The sequence below is a fragment of the Hyaena hyaena genome, unplaced genomic scaffold, assembly GCF_003009895.1.
Source record: "Hyaena hyaena isolate Hyena2069 unplaced genomic scaffold, ASM300989v1 scaffold_24, whole genome shotgun sequence".
NCBI lineage: Eukaryota > Metazoa > Chordata > Mammalia > Carnivora > Hyaenidae > Hyaena > Hyaena hyaena.
In genome coordinates this window covers 2,738,854-2,760,549 of record NW_024080656.1, presented here as the reverse complement: position 1 = coordinate 2,760,549, position 21,696 = coordinate 2,738,854, and the positions used below count along the sequence as shown (strand labels likewise).

General features: G+C 36.5%; 1 protein-coding gene across 1 annotated transcript in view; it reads right to left on the bottom strand.

Moving 5' to 3' along the window:
• The window catches only part of KLB (klotho beta), a 35,280-nt gene extending 33,693 nt beyond the window's left edge, over window positions 1–1,587 (bottom strand). The window contains 2 exon segments of the mRNA XM_039226986.1: window positions 762–1,541; window positions 1,543–1,587. Of these exon segments, the coding sequence (XP_039082917.1) occupies window positions 762–1,541; window positions 1,543–1,587 (825 nt within the window).
• Between the last annotated feature and the right edge of the window lie 20,109 nt (window positions 1,588–21,696).

The window sequence follows — 21,696 nt, the reverse complement described above, 5'->3', positions numbered from 1 at the left end:
GCTTAATATAGTCTAAATACATAGAATGCTTAATATAGTCTATATACATGGTAAGCATCCAACTAATATTTGCTTTTTTTTGCTTACATTTTCACCGTTGTTTTAGTAATATTCATTACTAAATTTCCCAGTATTAACTGTAGCTTTTAAAACATAGTGAATAGAGCATAGTCTTCCCAGTTTTTTTTATTACTAGTTTAATTTTAACTCTTAGTACAGTTAACCTCATCTTTTATGCAATGTAACAGAGATAAAACCACTGTGAAGTACATTTGTCTCAATTCCTATATTTAATAGATATCAGTTAACTAACCTGTAACTGGTTTATTATTGCTAGGTATCACTAAAAATAGCAATACTAACAACAAATATTTATTGGAAATGGTCATGCCTTAAAAGAATCCTGAAATGGTTGCATATTGTCAGAAAATGTTTCACCATTTAGATTTCTAAAGTACTGGTTTTTCATAGAATGAAAGTAAGCTCATATTCTCACACTCTATACTCACAGATTTTGAGTTAAAACGTTTTTAAAGTGCAGCATTTAGGGAAAATATCAGCTTAATACATTACTAAGAGCTTAGATAAATAAAGCACGACCTTAAATACGAAATTTGAGGATAGAACTTGTGAGTTAGACTAAAATTAGTTGAGTTGATATCAATAAAGAAAATTAAACAAAAGATACATTTCTTAGTGTTTCTCTTTAACTCCTGCTGCTTACATTCTGAAGTTATAACATGAAGACAGCTGTACAGTACCTTGATGAGGTTGTGTCCCACAGAGTAAACAGCTGCTAAGTTGCCCTTCTCTCCAGGCGCATGCATACCTGTCCCATACCCATGCCAAGCAACTAGATATGGATTATGAATTGTAATCCAATATTTGACACGGTCCCCAAACGTCTGGAAACAGTAGGTGGCATAGTCATTGAAGATATCTATTATGGTTTCATTTTTCCACCCCCCATATTTCTCTTGCAGTGCCAAAGGCAAATCCCAATGATATAAAGTAACTATCGGTTCAATGTTTCTAAGTACTAGAGCATCGAGAAGAGTATTGTAATACTGGAGACCTTTTGCATTGGCAACTGCTGCTATTCCATCGGGGAAAAGCCTTGGCCAGGAAATTGAAAATTGATAAAAAGAAACTCCGATAAAATCCAGGGCTGATAAGTCTTTTTCCAGAAAAATGTAACTGTCACTGGAACTATTCGTGCCGTTGACATTTTTAAGGTGTGTTTGGATGAAATGATCCCATATAGAGGGTCCTTTTCCATCTGTCTTCCAATTTCCTTCCACTTGAAATGCTCCAGTCCCAACACCCCAAAAAAAGTTTTTAGGAAAAGTGTCATAGAGAAATAGCTGACTTTCATTTACCGGACTAAAATGAGGATTTTTAGACCACACAGCTCTGCCGTCTCCAGAGAATCCAGTAACAGCTCGCAGGAGAATGAATGCTGACAGAATGGCAGATCTTTGCAGTCCCCAGTTGCACATTGTTTTCTGATAGTGTATGTTTCTTGCATCGGTGCTGAAGAAAAATCCATTCATTCCCTGGAGATCCAGCCGCACAGCCTGACTTCATTTGCCACTAACTGCTCGCCTGTCTTATCAAAGCTTCAGTAAAAGCTTGTGATTGTAAAGCTCTGTCAATGATTAGCTTGAACTGTGAGACTTAGGATGGGCCACGGAGAGCAACGTAATTTGAGGGAGGTGGCTCTCCTACGCTCCTCAGCACATTTCATTCTCTCTTACTATGGGAAAAATTATATGAAAATGCAACAGTGACCATAGTTTGATTGGGTAACTAAAACATGTATAAACAATGAACAAAAATGCCATAGTCTCTGTAGCCTTTCATATTGACCCAAATCTTTTCTGAATATTTTAAACATTATTGAATAAAGTATATACTTTTTCTAGCTTTATAGTTTTTGAGTGACAATTTTATTATTTCGTTTCAGGAGAAGCAGCACAAATAAGGAGCATTCCCATAAGTCTGTAATGCAGAATTAGAAAATACAGTAAGATATTACACTTCTACAAAAATCATAACACATTGAAGAATAATCTTATCAAATGCTACCTATTTTAAGAAAATTATAAAAATGTATTGATACATTTGAAAGAAGATGAATGAAACATATAGCTCTTTCTAGGTGAAAACACCGAATACTTTCTAATTTAATATATAAATTTAAATGTACTTTCAGGGGCGCCTGGGTGGCTCGGTTAAGCGGCCGACTTCAGCTCAGGTCATGATCTCGCGGTTCGTGGGTTCGAGTTCCGTGTCAGGCTCTGTGCTGACAGCTCAGAGTCTGGAGCCTGCTTCAGATTCTGTGTCCCCTCCTCTCTCTGCCCTTCCCCTGCTCACGTTCTGTCTCTCTGTCTCTCAAAAATAAACAAAAATAAAAAGAAGAGTAAAAAAAAATAAATATACTTTCAACCAAAATCCTCTAAACCCCAACTTTTACTTCAACAAAATTACTATGAAATTTCGCTTGAAGAATAAATAGGCAACAATTACAAATAAAGAAAAGAAAGAGGAAAAGAAAGAGGAAAAGAAAATAGCGAAAGCATAGACTACCTTTATTTATTTTTTTTCATAGACTACCTTTAGATATGAAAATATAAAAAAAGCACAACTTAAATAGCATGAATCTGGTATAGGAATATATAGAAAGAAAATACTGTACAGAATCTATAGCTTCCAGATAACTTTTTAAAAATGTATTCTTTTAAATATTTGAAGTATCCCACAGTAATGAAAGGCAGAGTGGTTAGCAGTTCGGCCTCTGGAATCAGACTGCCTGAGTTTAAATATAGCTGTGTGACTAGAAACAAATTATTTAACCTTTCTGCAGTCCAGTTTCTTGTTACATAAGAAAAGGCACAACACTAGTATCTACTGCATGGATAGTTGTGAGAATTAAATGAGTTAAAACATGTAAAGCACTTAGAAGAGACACTGACACATAATAAATGCTCAATAAACATTATTTCTTTGTGAAAAGGAAGGATTATTCAGAAAGTGATGCTAAGATTTAGCATAATAGACACTATCTTCTGGCTCCTGCCCACATTTTAAACTGTATTTCCCTTCAATTAACTACATGTAATACCCTTCCCTTCAACCATATCAAATAACGTTGAGTAAGTGGGTCACATGTTTAGCCCTCACATTCTGTGCCTTGGCACACATGCTCTCTGCATAGGATGTGTTTCCCCCTTCATCTAGCTCATGTCTATGTGTTCTTCAAAACTGCAGTACCTCCTCTGGCAAGGCTTTCTGGCTTCCCAGTTTGTTTTAACTTATTTATTTATTTAAATTTAAAAAATATAAGTTATTAGTCCTCTTGTGAAAAATCTGCACAATCACTGCAGATAAAGTCACTGCAGAATCTTTATTCCTGGGTCTGATCTGCAGCTCACCTTTGCCAGCACCAACACTGGCCTTTGCAGTCTGCCTGACTTTCTTCATTCTATTCTTGTGTCCTTTCGCTGTTGCCTTGATGTCTGTTTCTTCTCATACAGGCCATGTCTTGCAAATCTGCCTGGGTTCATTTTTGGAGGTGTAACCCAAGAGATCATAAATCATGCTGAAGCCAGTTGTCCTGCTCTGGATCCAAATACAAACATGACATCTGGTGTCGTCTGGTCGTGCACATTTTGGCTAGTTTTTCCCAAATTTCTGTCTTAGGTACTGTTGCATTCCCAGGGTAAAGTAGTCAGTTGGTCATGAACTTCCTGGTCTGGATATTTACCACATTTCTCATGATGGTGGTTGATCCTCAGGCAGCCGGAGGGGAAATAAGACAGTTTGATTTGATATAGATGTATCTCCTTGTTCTGTGTTCCCAGGGCAATCCGTAATTTCTCTGTTATGACATTTATCACACAATCAATTTATCTGTAATTTCTTTTTTTACTTTAATTTCTCTCTCTTCCTCTCTTTTTAAAAACAAGGACCGTACTGTTCAGTCACGATAGAATATTTGGGGCCTAGTAGTCACTAGACTTGAATGAATGTGCCTATAGTATAGTATGCATACTTCTATCACTGACTACATTTATCACAAGATCCTGGGATGGTTTGTCTCTTGCCCCAGACAGTAAGAATATCTCTTATCTAAATTTTTATCATCACTTATCTAAGTAAATGCTTAATCATTATATACTGAATGAGTGGAGTTGATAGAATCAATTCACTATTTCTAAAATATTTTCCCAGATTTATTGAGTTATAATTGACATATAACATTGTATTAGTTTAAGATGTACAGCAGAATGATTTATGTCTATATTGCAAACTAATTACTAAAAATAAAAATTTTAATTTACACCCTCACAAATATATTTGATTAAAAAATATAGAGCTACAGAATCTAGAAGAAAATGGAAGTAAATTTTAAATTACACAAATATAGTTTATTTAATGATATGTGAGATTATATAAATAATTTAACTATAAATAAAGTAAATGAAAAAAAATGGAAAAGGCAAATAACAAACTTGGAAAATATTAGAGTAAATCTAGAAAGCAAATGGCCAACTTTTTATTATATAAATAATTCAGGCAAATCATTAAGAAAAATACCCTAAGTTAGATAAATGGCCAAGCAACATGAATAAAAAATATGAAAAAGAAGAAATGCAACTGTATAACTAATTAAAAAATTAAATAACCAGTAGTTAAAAACACATACAAAAGTAACTCTATGAGATCCTGGCGGGCCCAGTTGGAAGAGCGTGTGACTCTTGATCTCGGGGTTATAGATACAAGCCTCATTTTGGGTGTAGAGATTACTTAAAAATAAAATTTTCAGGGGCACCTGGGTGGCTCAGTCACTTAAGCATCTGACTTGGGCTCAGGTCATGATCTCACGGTTTGTGCTTGGATCCTCTGTCTCACTCTCTCTGCCCTTCCCCTGAGTGCTTTCTCTGTTCCTTGTCTTCTCAAAAATAAACATTAAAAAATAAAATAAAATAAAATAAAATAAAATAAAATAAAATATTTAAGGGTGCTTGGGTGGGTCAGTTGGTTAAGTTAGTTTTTTTAAGTTAAACATTTTTTTAAAATCGTGAAACAAAACTCCAAAATATTTTATTTTATTAAATTAGCAAAAATAAAACTACGTTATAAAAATCCCTGTTAATGAGATTATAAGACATTGCTGATTAGAGTATAGATTTGTACAATACTTACAGAAAACAATTTTTTTAAGTTTGTTTATTTTGAGAGAGACAGAGATAGCACAAGTTGGGGAGGGGCAGAGAGAGGTAGAGAGAGAATTCCAAATAGGCTCTGCAGTGTCAGCACAGAATCTAACATGGGGTTCAAACTCATGAAAACATGAGATCATGACCTGAGTTGAAACTAACAGTTGGATGCTTAACCCACTGAACCACCTGAAAACAAATTAAAAAAATTTTTTTTAATGTTTTATTTATTTCTGAGAGAGAGAGAGAGAAAGAGAGAGAGAGTGAGCAGGGGAAGGCCAGAGAGAGAGGGAGACAGAATCTGAAGCAGGCTCCAGGCTCTGAGCTGTCAGCACAGAGCCCGATGCGGGGCTCGAACCCACGAACCGTGAGATCATGAACTGAACCAAAGTCAGATGCTCAACCAACTGAACCACCCAGGTGCCCCTAAAATAAATAAATAGTCTTAAAAAAAAAAAAAAGGAGTCTCTTATGGTTTGCTTCCCTCTCTCTCCCCTTTTTCCACCCTTCCCATATGTTCATCTGTTTTATTTCTTAAATTCTATATATGTAGTTAAATCATATGATTGTCTTTCTCTGATTGATATATTTCATGTAGCATAATACACTCTAGCTCCATCCATGTCATCATAAATGGCAGGATTTCATTCTTTTTGATGGCTGAGTAATGTTTCATTGAACATATATGCCACATCTTCTTTATCCATTCATCAGTTGAACATTTGTGCTTTTTCCATAGTTTGGCTATTGTTGACAACACTACTATAAACTTCTGGGTACATGTGCCCCTTCGAATCTGTGTTTTTATATTCTTTGAGTAAATACCATGTCTACAAATTGCTGTGTCATAGGGTAATTCTATTTTTAATTTTTTGAAGAACCTCCATATTGTTTTCCAGAGTAGCTGTACCAGTTTGCATCCCCATCAACAATGTAAGAGGGTTCTCCTCTGCATCCTCGCCAACATCTGTTGTTTCCTGTGTTGTTCATTTTAGCCATTCTGACAGGTGTGAGGTGGTATTTCATTGTGGTTTTGATTTGTATTTCCTTGATGATAAGTGATTCTGAGCATTTTTTCCATGTACCTGTTAGCCATCTGTATGTCTTCTTTGGAAAAATGTCTGTTCATGTCTTCTTCCCATTTTAAACTAGATTATTTGTTTTTTGGGTGTTGAGTTTGATGAGTTCTTCAGATTTTGGATACTAACCCTTTATCATCAGATATGTCATTTGCAAATATCTTCTCCCATTCCATAAGCTACCTTTTAGTTTTGTTGTTTCCTTCACTGTTCAGAAGATTTTTATCTTTTAAAAAAAATGTTTACTTATTTTTGAGAGACATAGACAGAGTGTAAGTGGGGGAGGGGCAGAGAGAGATGGAGATACAGAGTTAGAAGGAGGCTCCAGGTCTGAGCCATCAGCACAGAGCTCAATGTGCAGCTTGAACTCCCAAAACGTGAGATCATAACCCGAGCTGAAGTCAGACGCTTAAGTGACTGAGCCATCCAGGTGCCCACCGGAGCTTTCTATCTTGATGAAGTCCCAATATTTCATTTTTGCTTTTGTTTCCCTTGACTCTGGCAATGTGTCTAGTAAGAAGTTACTTGGGCCAGGGTCAAAGAGGTTGCTGCCTGTGTTCTTCTCTAGTACTTTGGTGGTTTCCTGTCTCATATTTAGGTCTTTTATCCATTTTGAATTTACTTTTGTGCATGGTGTGAGAAAGTGGTCCAGTTTCATTCTTCTGCATGTTGCTGTCCAGTTTCCCTAACACCATTTGTCAAAGAGACTGTCTTTTTTCCACCGGATGTTCTTTCCTACTTTGTCAAAGACTAGTTGGCCATATAATTGCAGGTCCATTTCCACTAATCTATGTGTCTGTTTTTGTGCCAGTACCATACTGTCTTGATGACTAGAGCTTTGAAATATAGCTTGACATCAAGAATTGTGATGTCTCACATTTTGCTTTTATTTTTCAGGATTGCGTTGGATATTTGGGGTCTTCTCTGGTTCCATACAAATTTTAGTACTGTTTGTTTTAGCTCTGTGAAAAATGCTATTGGTATTTTGATAGGGATTGCATTAAATGTGTAGATTGATTTGGGTTGTATAGACATTTAAACAATGTTTCTTCTTCCAATCCATGAGCATGGAATGCATTTCTATTTCCTTGTGTCCTCTTCAATTTCTTTCCTAAGTGCTCTATAGTTTTCAGAGTACAGATTGTTTACCTCTTTGATTAGCTTTATTCCTAGATATCTAATTGTTTTTGGTGCAATTGCAAATGGGATCAATTCCTTGATTTCTTTTTCTGCTGTTTCATTATTGGTGTATAGAAATGCAACAGAATTTCTGTATGTTGATTTTATATCCTGTGACTTTGCTGAATTCATGTATTAGTTCTACCAATTTTTTTGGTGTAGTCTTTTGGGTTTTCTACGTAGAGTTTCATGATGGCTGCAAATAGTTTGACTTCTTCCTTGCCAATTTGGATGCCTTTTATTTCTTTTTGTTGTCTGATTGCTGAGGCTAAGACTTCTAGTAGTATGTTAAATAGTAATGGTGAGAGTGGACATCCCTGTCTTGTTCCAGACTGTAGAGGAAAAGCTCTTAGATTTTCCCTTTTGAGGATGATATTAGTTATGGGTCTTTCATATATGGCTTTTATAATGTTGAGGTATATTCAATGACTTATTTAAAGGTAAGCTCTATGCCCAATGTGGGGCTTGAACTCATGACTCTGAGATTTAAAGTTGCATGCTCTACCAACTGAGCCAGCAGCTGCCCCTTTATTTTTTATTAAAGAACATAAAAGGATAAAAGGAAAAAATTAGTCAATATTATATATAAAAGTTTGCTTATGAGAAACTATACTTTCCTGCAAATATTAAGAATAAGCCAAGATGTCTACTCTCAACACTTCTATCCAACATCATACTAGAAGTCTAAGCTAATGCAATAAGACAAGAAAGGGAGATAAAAAATACAAAAATTGGGAAGTAAAAAATAAAAGTCTTTTTTCATAGATGATAATGATTGTCTATATAGAAATCTCAAAGAATCAATAAAAGAAATCCTGGAAATAAGAAGCAACTATAACAAGATTGCAGAATATAGGTTTATATTTATTTATTTATTTATTTATTTATTTATTTATTTTAACTTTATGTTGTTTTTTAAAGTTTTTATTTTAATTCCAGTTAGTTAATATACAGTGTTATATTAGTTTCAGGTGTTCAAGATAGTAATTCAACAGTTCCATACATCACCCTGCACTCATCACAAGTGCACTCCTTAATCCCCATCACCTGTTTAACCCATCCCTTCACCCACTTCTCTTCTGGTAACCTTCAGATTGTTCTCTATAATTGAGTAAGGTTAATATTTAACAGTCAGTTGCTTTCTTATTTACCAGAAATGAACAATTGGATTTGAAATTTAAAAGACAATACTGTTGGGATGCTTGGGTGACTCAGTTGGTTAAGTGTCCAACTTCGGCTCAGGTTATGATCTCATGGTTTATGGTTTGGAGCCCGGCATTGGGCTCTGTGCTGACAGCTCAGAGCCTGGAGCGTGCTTTGGATTCTGTATCTTCCCCTCTCTCTACCCCTTTTCCGCTTGTGCTCTGTCTCTCTCCCCCTCAAAAATAAATAAACATTAACAATTTTTTAAAAAAGAAAACTCTTAAAAAGAGAGACAATACTATTTACATTAGCATGAAAAATATTACATACTTAGATATAAATCTAACAAAATATGTACAAGATCTATCTGAGGAAAACTATAAAACTCTGATGAAAGACATCAAAGAAAATCTAAATAAATGGAGAAATATTCCATATACATAGATAGGAAAATTAAATATTTTCAAGATGTGAGTGTCCTGTAATGTGATCTACAGATTCAATGTAATCCCAGCCAGTTATTTTCTAGATATTGACAAATTGATTCTAAAGTTTATATGGAAAGGCAAAAGACCCGGAAGAGCCAATATGATATTGAAGTACTGATAATCTAAGGGCTGGTGGTACCTGACCTCAAGACTCTAAAACTGCAATAGTCAAGTCAGTGTGATATTGGCAAAAGAACAGACACATAGAACAACAGAATAGACTAGAAAGCCCAGAAATACACCTGCATAAATATAATCAATTGATCTTTGACAAAGGAGCAAAGGCAATTCAATGGAGAAAGGATAGCCTTTCCAACAAATGGTGCTGGAACAATTGGACGTTTCCATGCAAAATTCACATTCACATGGAATAGACTATATACACTACACAAAAGTTAACTTAAGGTGAATCATAGACCTAAGCTCATAGAGGATCATAAAATGCAAAACTATGAAACTCCAGAAGATAGCGTAGAAGAAAATCTCAGAGACCTTGGGTTTGCTGATGACAGAAACAAAAAAGGTAAGTTGGACTTCTTAAAAAAATTTATGCCTTGAAAAAGACTATTAAGAGAATGAAAAAACAAGCCACAGACTAGGAGAAAATACCTACAAAACAGTGCATATCAGAAAAAGGACTGGTATCCACAATGTACAAAGAACTCTTAAAACTCAAGAACAACAGAGGGGTGCCTGGGTGGCTCAGTTGGTTGAGCATCCAACTTTGGCTCAGGTCATGATCTCACAGCTGGTGCATTCAAGCCCCGCGTTTGATCCTGTGCTGACAGCTTAGAGCCTGGAGCCTGCTTTGGATTCTGTGTCTTCCTCTCTCAGCCTCTCCCCTACTCATGCTCTGTCTTTCTCTCAAAAATAAACATTAAAAAATTAAAAAAGGAACAACAACAACGAAGCAGTTAGAAAATAGGCAACATATCTGACAAACACCTCAGCAAAGAAGATAGAAGCATTTGAAAAGATACTCCACATCACATATCATTAGTGAACTGCAAATTAAAACAACAATGATATACTATTACATACCTATTAGAATGGTCAAAATCCAAAACACTGACAACACCAAATGCTGGTAAGGATGTAAAGCAATAGGCACTCTTATTTATTGTTGCTGGGAATGCAAAATGCTACACACACTTTGGAAGAGAGGTTGAAAATGTTTTATAAAATTACTTGTAAGTTTCTTACGAAACATACTCTTACCACACTGTCTAAGAATCACAACCTTTGGTATTTCCCCAAATGAATTAAAAACTTGTCCTTACAAAAATCTGAACATAAATGTTTGTGGCACCTTTATTCATAATTGCCAGAACTAGGAGGCAACCAATGTGTCCTTTAATAGGTGAATGGCTAAACAAAAATGTGATACATCCATACAATGAAATATTATTTAGCAATAAAAAAGGAGTGACCTATCAAGCCAGGAAAAGACATGGAGAAGACTTAAATGCGTATTACCAAATGAAATATGACAATCTGAAATGGCTACATACTGCATGATTCCAACTACATGACAATCTGAAAACAGTAAAAGGGACACTATAAGAAGATCAGTGGGATTGGGTTGAGGGAAGATGAATAAGTGAACCACAGGGTGTTTTCATGGTAATGAAACTATTATTCTATAGAATATTGTAATGGTGGATCCATTTATCAAAAGCCATAGTATGTACAATGCAAAGAATGAATGCTAATATACACTATGAACTTTAGTTAATAATGTGTCAATATTGGCTAATCAATTGTAACAAGTGAACCATGTTGATGCAAGATGTTAAAAATAGGGGAAGTTGGGGCTGGGGGAGGGAGTGAAGGGGTGTACTGGAACTCTGTAGCTATAATTTCTCAAGGAAAATCTATTAATTAAAAATGTATTGACAAAAGCTGTTCTAAAATGTATACTGATTATTTGTTTGCTAGTGACCAATAATTTATCATCAAACTATTTCAGATTTCATATGAGAAAACAAAGGAATTGGATGATTGTCAGGGCGAGTGCAGTAAGCTGGTTAAATCAGAATGCGTGTAGATAAAAATAATGTAACTCCACACCCATTAAGATGGCTATTATGAAAAAAAAAAAGGACACCAGAAAATAACAAGCATTGGAGAATATGTAGAGAAATTGGAGCCTTTGTGTATTGTTGGTCAGAGTGTAAAATGGTGCAGACACTGTGGAAGAAGACGGTATAGCAATTCCTCAAAAAATTAAACATATAATTACCATGTGATCCAGCAATTCCACTTCTGGGTATATACTCCACAAAATTGAAAGCAGGGACTCCAACAGGTATTTGTACACCCATATTCAATGTAGCATCATTTATAGGAGCTACAAGGTAAAAACAACCTAAACCATCAATAGATAAATGGATAAGCAAAATGTGCTTATCCTATATATATATCCATTATATATATATAGGCATATATATATGTATTACTCAGCCTTAAAAAGGAATTAAATTCTAACATGTGCTACAATATGGATGAACTTTGAAGACAGAATTAAGTAAGCCAGACACAAAAGACAAGTATTATACAATTATTTACCCACCAGATACCTGGAATATTCAAATTTATGTAGACTCAGAAAATAGAATGTTAGGGGCGCCTGGGTGGCTTAGTCGGTTCAGCGTCCGACTTTCGCTTAGGTCATGATCTTGCGGTTCGTGGGTTCGAGCCCCGCGTCGGGCTCTGTGCTGACTGCCAGCTCAGAGCCTGGAGCCTGTTTCAGAGTCTGTGACTCCCTCTCTCTCTGACCCTCCCCTGCTCACGCTGTCTCTCTCTCTCTCCTAGAAATAAATAAATAAAACATTAAAAAAAAATTAAAAAAAATAAAAGAAAATAGAATGGTAGCTTCCAGGGCTGGGGAGGGAAGTGAATGAGGAGCTATCATTTAATGGATACAGAGTTTCAATTTGGGAAGATGAAAGAGATCTGGAAATGGATTACATTACATTCAACAATGTGAATATAATTAATGCCACTGAAGTATAAACCTAAAAATGGCTGAGTGGTAAAGTTTATGTATGTATATTTTACCACAATAAAACATTCTTTTTGAAAGAATGAATGAGGAAAAATGAAGAAACCTTTATGATGACAATGACTTAATACTGAAGCTTAAAGAATTCTCAAATATTTATGAAAATAAGTCATAAATTTATGAAACATTTATCATGATTTAGTGGATCAGAATAGGGGTTTCCTTTTTCCTGAACAATTATCAAATATTTATTGAATATTTTACTCATAAAAGGGCCCATATTAAGTCCTAGGAGATAATATATATGTTCCTGCCTCCAAAAAGAGTTTACAGCTTAGCCAAGAAGAAACATAATACAAACCGTAAAATGTCTAAGAATACAAAATAGTATCTTCCAGGTGCCAAGTAAATAGGGTAGACATATGGACTCTAGGAATTCTGTATTCAAAACATTACTTCATAACGCTTCATGCAAATGACAGAATTTTACAGCAGGGTGTGTCTCTAGAAATCATCTCGTTTAGCCCTTTATTTTACAGATGAGGGTTTTGAGACTAAGATAGTAGAGGCTGGAATTCATCATTCATTTATTCATTTCAAAAATTTTTGGGGCGCCTGGGTGGCTTAGTCGGTTAAGCGTCCGACTTTCGCTTAGGTCATGATCTCGCGGTTCGTGGGTTCGAGCCCCGCGTCGGGCTCTGTGCTGACTGCCAGCTCAGAGCCTGGAGCCTGTTTCAGAGTCTGTGACTCCCTCTCTCTCTGACCCTCCCCTGCTCACGCTGTCTCTCTCTCTCTCCTAGAAATAAATAAAAAACATTAAAAAAAATTTTTTTTATTGAGTATCTCCTATGGATCAAGCACTTTGTTGGAGGTTGGGATTTAAAATTGAAGATGTTGACAAGAAAGTGGAGAAAAAGGAACCCTCATGCACTGTTGGTGGGAATGTACATTGGAAGAGCCACTGTGAAAAACAGTGTGAAGGTAACTCAAAAAATTAAAAGTAGAACTACCATATGATCCAGTAATTCCACTACTGGATATTTACCCAAAGAAAACAAAAACACTAATTCAAAAAGATACATGCACCCCAGTGTTTATTGCAGCATTGTTTACAAGAGCCAAGATATGAATGCAACTCATGCAACCCAGGTGTCCATCAACAAGTGAATGGCTAAAGATGTGATATATGTATACATATACATATATATGCACATATATGTGTGTGTGTATATATATAATAGAATATTACTCAACTATAAAAAAGGATGAGATCTTGCCATTTGTGAAAACAAGAATGGGTCTAGAGGGCATTATGCCAACTGAAAGAAGTCAGAGAAAAACGAATACCATATGACTTCACTTGTAAGTGGAATCTAAAAAACAAAATGAATAAACAAACCAAAAAGCAGAAATAATCCCATAAATACTGAGAACAAGCGGATACTGGCAACCAGAGGTTGCCAGAGGAAAGGGGGTGAGGTCTGGGGAAAATGAGTGAAGGGAAGTGAGAGATACGGGCTTTCAGTTATAGAATGAGAAAGTCACAGGGATAAAAGTACAGTATAGGAAATATAGTTGGCATAACAGCATCATGTAGTGACAGACGGTAGCTACACTTGTGGTGAGCATAGCATAATGTATAAACTTGTTGAATTCCTATGTTTTACACCTGAAACTAAAGTAACATTGTAGGTCAACTCTACTTCATTTAAAAAGTAAAAATAGGGGCACCTGGGTGGCTCAGTTGGTTAGGCAGCCAACTCTTGATTTCAGCTCAGGTCATGGTCTCACCGTTTATGAGATTAAGTCCTGCATCGGGCTCTATGCTGACAGTGCAGAGCCTGCTTGGGACCCTCTCTCTCTCTCTCTCTCTTTCTTTCTCTCTCTCTCTGTCTGCCCCTCCCCCTGCTCTTTTTCTCTCAAAATAAACAAGTAAACTTAATAAAAAAAAACAAATTGAAGATATTATAATATTCACAAATCTTATAGAAAAACAGGAGGGACGTATAATCTAAGGTGAACTGTGTGTGCGTGCATGCACACATGTGTGTAGGTGGAAGGGTGGAGTAGAGGTGCCTGAAAACTCTGAGTGAAGTCCTAAAAAATGAAAAATGTTGAGATAGTAGCTAGAAGAGAGAAAGAGGAGGGAGGCTATCCCATGTAGGTGGAGTAGAATATTGGAAGTCGAGAAATGAAGTTTGGCAAGTGGTTCAGGATATCCAGGTTTTAACAGATAGTGGAGAATTACAAGAAAAATTTGCAGAGATTGGCAGAAGCCATTCATAAAGGACTTTTTTTTTTAGGCTGTTACTGGAATTTATATATTTATGTATTTATTTTTAAGTAGGCTTCACACCCAGTGCAGAGCCCAATGTGGGGCTTGAATTTACAACCCTGAGATCAAGACCTAAGCTAAGATCAAGAGTCAGAAGCTTAATGGACTGAGCCACTCAGGCACCCCATGTTATGGGAATTTAGATTTTATTTTGTAAGAGATAGGCAGCCACTGAAAATCTGTTAAGCAAGTATATAAATTAGGGTAATACTGTACAGTAGACTCCAAAATACAAACTTAAGGACCAAACGGAAGGTCATTTGTCACACAGTTGTCTGACGAAGGAGTTCCCAGTTTTCAGGTGGCTCATCTCCACAGTGATTGAGAGACTTGGGGTGCTTATATTTGTAGTCCTACTACCCCCCCTCAGGCCTCACAGGAATCTCACTCCCTGCACTCAGCACTTGCAGTGGAAATCCTCTGAAAAGCTTTGGCCTGGAAGTAAGGTACATAATTTCAGAAATGTCTTCAAGGTGCATTCATGTTGTGGCGTGTGTCAGAATTTAATTTCTTTTGAAGGCTGAATAATATTTCATAACATGTATATACCATATTTTGTTTAGCTATTTATATGTTGATGAATATTTAAATTTCTACCTTTTGGCTGTCGTAAATAATGCTGCTATGAACATAAGTGTGTATCAGTTGGAGTCCCTGCTTTCAGTTCTTTGGAGTATATACCCAAAAGTGAAACTGCTGGATCATATGGTAATTCTATGTTTAATTTTTTGAGGAATTGCCACACCGTTTTCCACAACCTCAGTTTTTGTTGTGCATCAGAATCACTTCTTGAGTTTTAAAAAATACACATGCTCAGTCTCCACCTCTGGAGACTGATTGGTAGATCTGAGGAGATACCTGACTTCTGTTTGTTTTTAGAATTCATATTTTTAAAATACTGGAAACAAATTATTAAGAGGTGGTTTTAAAAAAATCTTTATTTACCTTAAAAATTCAAGTATAATTAACATACAGGGTTATATTAGTTGCAGGTGTACAATAGAATGATTTGACAATTCTATACCTTACTCAGCGCTCATTATTATAAGTGCACTCTGAATCCCCTTCACCTATATCACACCCACCCCCCGCCGCCCGCTCCCTTCTGGCAGCCACCAATTTGTTCTGTATTGTTAAGAGTATGGTTTTTCATTTGTCTCTTTTTCCCTTTGCTCATTTGTTTTGCCTCTTAGATTCCACATATGACTGGAGTCATATGGTATTTGTTTTTCTCTGAGTGATTTCATTAGCATTTTACCCTCTGGATCCATCCAAGTTATTGCAAGTGCAATATCTCATTCTTTTTCTTTTTTCTTTTTTAGTCATTCTTTTTTATGGCTGAGCAATATTTCCGTGTGTGTGTGTGTGTGTGTGTGTGTGTACCACATCTTCTTTATCCATTCATCTATAGATAGACATTTGGGATGTTCCCATATTTTGGCTATTATAAATAATGCTACAATAAATAAAGGGGTGCATATAGCTTTTCAAATTAGTGTTTATTTTTTAATTTTAGAGACAGAGAGATAGTGCTAGAAGAGGAGAGGGGCAGAAGGAGAGAGAGAATCTTAAGCAGGCTCCATGCTCATTGTGGAGGCTGATGCAGGGCTTGATGCCAAGACCCTGGGATCATGACCTGAGCCAAAATCAGATGCTCAACCAACTTAGCCACCCAGGTGCTGTTCAAATTAGTGTTTTTGTATTCTTTGGGTAAATAACCAGTAGTTGAATTACTGGATTATGTGGTAATTCTATTTTTAATTTTTGAGAAACTTCTTGCTGTTTTCTGCAGTGGCTGCACTAGTGTACATTACCACCAACAGTGAATGAGCTTTCCTTTTCTCTCCACATCTTCACCAACACTTGTTGTTTCTTGTGTTTTTTATTTTAGCCATTCCCACAGGTATGAAGTGATATTTTATTATGGTTTTGATTTGCATTTTCTTGATGATGAATGATGTTGAGCATCTTTCCATGTATCTGTTGTCCATCTCTATTTCTTTCTTGGAAAATATCTGTTCATGTCTTCTGCGCATTTTAGTTGAAATATTTGTGGGTTTTGTTTTTTGGTGATGAGTTATACAAGTATTTTATATACTTTGGATATTATTAAGAGGTGCTTTTAAAAGAGTAAAAATAAGAGAATTTTGAACAAAACGTTGGAGTTCCCCTAGTTAACATTTAGAGTGTATCCTTATACACACACATACACACACACACACACACCCCTAAACTCCACACACATTTTCATACTTTTAAAAAACATAAATATAATTATACACCATACACAATGTTCTATAATATGCTTTATTGTCTCAATAATTTATTGTGAAGATCTTTCAATGTCAGTATATGCATGCATGTCAAGTTCAATCTTTCAAAATAGAGGCATAATATTCCATCCATGGCATCAGTGCACCATATTTTTATTTACTTAACCACTTACCTACTTGCAAACACCTATGTTTTTCCATTTTTTCTATTACAAACAATTAAGCAATTACCAGCCCTGAAATAATAATTTTGCATATGTGATAGAAGAACTTGTTAAAATTGGAATTGCTGGGTTAAGGGGTGTGTCCATTTTCTATGTTTATGGATATTTCCTTACTGCTCTTCAGAAAGGTAATTGATACTTTTAAGCTCCCACCATTGGTGCATGAGAGCCAGTTTCCTCTCTCCTCCTCAGTATTAAATGTTACCAGTCCTTCTTTTCTGCCAGTGTGATAAAGAAAATATGACATTTCATTTTTGTATTCATTTGGGTTTCTCTAATTACTAATCTTGTATTCTTATTGGCCCTTTGTATTTCCTCTCCTGTGGGTTGCCTTTTCACCTCCTTTTTACAACTTTCCTATTTTTTTTGCCTTTTTCTAATGAATTAGAAGGGGTTTGTTTTATATAAAGCACTAAGTCTCTGGTCTGATATATATGTTGCAAATTTTCTCTTTCTACATTTTGTCTTTCAGCTCTTTTAAAACAGCATTATTGAAGTACAGTTCCCATACCATATGATTAATCCATTAAAATCATAGTAATGGATTTTCAGTATGTTAAGGATTGTGCAACCAACAATACAATCAATTTCAGAACATTATTTAATGCTATTTTTTAAAAAGTTTATTTATTTATTTTGCAAGAGAGAGAGAGAGAAGGGGAGAGGCAGAGAGAGCGGGAAAGAGAGAGAATTCCAAGCAGGCTCTGCACTGTTGTTGTGGAGTCCGATGTGGGGCTCCAACTCACGAACCATGAGATCATGACCTGAGCTGAAACCAAGAGCCGGATGCTCAACCAACTGAGCCACCCAGGCGCCCCTATTTAATGCTATTTCAATGTACATACATGTGAAAACGTTTTCATTTTTGTGCCAATTTATTATTTTTTTAAATATTTTTTTATTTATTTCTAGGAGAGAGAGAGGGAGAGAGAGAGACAGCGTGAGCAGGGGAGGGTCAGAGAGAGAGGGAGACACAGACTCTGAAATAGGCTCCAGGCTCTGAGCTGGCAGTCAGCACAGAGCCCGACGCGGGGCTCGAACCCACGAACCGCGAGATCATGACCTAAGCGAAAGTCGGACGCTTAACCGACTAAGCCACCCAGGCGCCCCTCTTTCCACTCTTTAGTTGTTCTTCTAGAATTTGTACATCTCCATATTTATACTTTGCATAATATTCAAGTATTGCTATCTTTCAATTCATTAACTTTAGACTATCCATTGGTTTGCTGTAATGTAGATGAAGATTTAGCTTTCTTATATTATTATTTCCTATTGGCAAAAAAAATACCTTTTTGGTTAAATTGATGGTTAGGGTTTACATTATTTTTACATAAATATTATTCATTGCTGTGTATTGTAATATACTATGTTCTCTCTCTTTTAGTGAAGAACAATTTCCCACGACACATTTGTTTCATTGCTTGGCTGGGTTTAGAATTCTAGTTTGGGGATCATTTTCAAATAAAATGTTGAAAGGAGGGGCGCCTGGGTGGCTCAGTTGGTTATGATTTCAGGTCATATGATTTTCAGCTCAGGTCATGATTTCACGGTTCGTGGGTTCAAGCCCGACATCAGGCTCTGGCTGACAGCTAAGAGCGTGGAGGCTGCTTCAGATTTTGTCTCCCTCTCTCTATGTCCCTCCCCCACTTATGCTCTGTCTCTCAAAAGTGAATAAACATTAAAAAAAAGTTTTTTAAATGTTGAAGGGAGACAGAGGTGGTAGAAGCTGATGCAATACCTCCAGCATCACGAGTCTTTATAGCAGCCAGCTCCATGTTCCCTGGACTGGCTCCAAGTTCAGAAGTGTGGGAGGCTATCGCAGTGGCAGTGGTAGTAACAGCAGGGACAGAAGTTGTAGTTTCCAAGTGTAACCTTAAAGCTCAAAGTCTAGTGATGGTGTCTGGCTTTATTTCTTCAGCCCCTGCCCCTCCAACATATTAATTAACCAAATTAATTCCCTGTTAAAATAACAACAACAACAACAAAAACAAAACCCTTTTCTGGAAGAAATATCTGGAACTATTTCTGTTTCCTACACTGAAGTCCAACACATACAATGTTATGCTTTGTGATTATGTTGGTAAATACTCCATACACAGCTGTTCTATATTTTGAATTGCTAATTACCTGGAATTGAAACCTGTTTTTTGTTGTTTCTGCTGATGTAACTCTCACTCGTGGTGCTGGTACTTGGTTTTCTTTGACTGTGAGTGCACACTTTGTGGTGGTGTGGGTTATCCATACAGCTATCGGGGGAAGAGCACTCCAGGTACATAATGAGTAGTGAGTGAAAAGTCCTTGAAACAGAATCATGTCTGGAACCTTCCAGAAATAATGAAGAGCTGTGGCTGAAGTGCAATGATTGCAAAAGGAGGCAGTAAGTACAGAGGTAATGGGACCACATGGTGCAGGGGATGGGGAGGAATTTGTTGTATGTTATTACCGAGAAGAGGAACTGGAAAGTCTTCAGCTCAGTGACATAATCTAATCTACATTTGAAAAGAATCACTCTGGATGCTGTGTTCAGACTGTACTGTAGGTGGAACAAAAGTAGAGTCAGGGCAATCGGTCAAGAGATAATAACCAGGAGAGACATGATGGGAGCTTAGACTTGCATGGTACTGGTAGATATAATGAGATTTGTTGGGTTCTGGTTATATTTTGAAGGTAGAGCCAACAGAATTTGCTGATGGTTTGAATGTGTGTGTGGGTGATGCATTGGGGAGAGGAGAGGAGAGGGGAGGAGAGAGAGAGAGAGAGAGAGACAGACAGACAGACAGAGTTAGTCTTAAGCAGGCTCAGGCAGGGCATGATTCCATGACCCTGGGAAATCAAGATTTGGACGGACACTCAACTGACTGAGCCACCCAGGTGTCCCTATCTTCAATTTTTTTTTTGAAAGCAAAGGACCCTTCTTAAAATTTCATTAAGCTTAAAATTTTTTTCCATTAAGCTTCACAGACATGTTATATATTATTTAGACATAAAACATTTTCTGATTTCATTGCTCATGACTATTTTGTTCATCCCAAGTCTAGTCTCAGAGTTAACATGCCCCCAAGCTAATTCTTGTTTCCTACCTCCAATCCTGTTTGTTCAACCACAACCATCCACCACAGAGTCATCTTTTTTTTTTTTTTTTTTTTAAACTTAAAAGAAGTTATAGAGGGGTGCCTGGATGACTCAGTTGGTTGAGCTTCTGACTTCAGCTCAGGTCATGATCCTATGGTTTGTGGTTTGAAGCCCTGTGTCGGGCTCTGTGCTGACAGCTTGAAGCCTGGAGCCTACTTTGGACTCTATGTCTCCCTCTCTCTGCCCTCCCCCGCTCACGCTCTTTCTTTCTCTGTCTCTCTCTCTCAAAAGTAAATAAATACTGAAAAAACTATTAAAAAATAGTTATAGAAAAGTTGCAAAAACAGCAGAATTCACACACATTCTTTACTCAGTTTTGCTTTATGTTAACTTACATAATCATTTACAATTATCAAAACCAGGATACTATGCTATGCTATATTTACTAAAGTATGGATCTTACTAAAACTTTTACCTATTTTCCTCCTAATGTCCAATGTCTAAAGTTTCCTTTTTCTGTCCAGGATCACACATTGTATTTAGTTCCTATGCATTTTTAGTCCTCTCCAGTCTGTGACAGTTCCTCAATCTTTCCTTGTCTTTCATGACCTTGACACTGTTGATGAATCCTGGTCAGTTATTTTGTAGAATGTTTCTCAATTTTGGTTTGTCTAATGTGCTCTCATGATCAAATTTAGATTATGCACACATGGTGGAAGAAGGGAAAATGGTGAAATTCAACTACAGTAGTGAGTTTCTTTTTTCTTTTTTATAGTACAGAGAGTAGTGAGTTTCAACATATAGTAATGTGAAGTTTTGTATATCCCACTGAAAGTACACTAAACATTTAAAAAAATGTCTAGGGAACCCCAGTTATTAGTGATCTGCTGTATTTATTTTACCTATTACAATGCTTACCACATCCCAGAGCTAATGATAGTTATATAAAGAAATAAAACCAGGTATAATATTTAAAAAATTTTTTTAAATGTTTATTTATTTTTGAGAGACAGAGAATGAGCAGGGGAGGGGCAAAGAGAGAGGGAGACACAAATCTAAAGCAGGCTCTAGGCTCTGAACTTTTAGCACAGAGCCTGATGTGGGGCTCAAATTCATGAGCCCAACTGTGAGATTATGACCTGTGGTGAAGTTGGAAGTGGGACGCTTAACTGATTGAGCCACCCAGGTGCCCCTCCAGGTATAATATTTTTAAATGTAGAGTCCAAAGCACTTGACCTTACTTGTCTTCAAGCAAAGAGTAGCTTGCTCTTTCTATAGCAACTAGCAGTTTATATGGGTATGTTGAAAAGTTTTCCTTATGTCCTTTTTGTGGCAATGATTAGACCTTATCTGAGTAAGATTTTTGCTGTATGTTTTATGGAAGATATGAATTTATTGGAATTCTTTTCTCATGTGTCTTTTCTATTCTGACTTGTGTTCATTTACAAGATTTTTTAAACTTCTCATATATATTACTCTGTATAAATATAAATACTACTTAAATTGCATGTCAAGAGGGGTGCCTGCCTGGATCAGTTGGCTAAGCCTTTGACTTTGGCTCAGGTCATGATCTCACAGTTCATGAGTTCAAGCCCCATGTCAGGCTCTGTGCTGACAGCTCAGAGCCTGGAGCCTGCTTCAGATTCTGTGTCTCCCTCTCTCTCTCTGCCCCTCCCC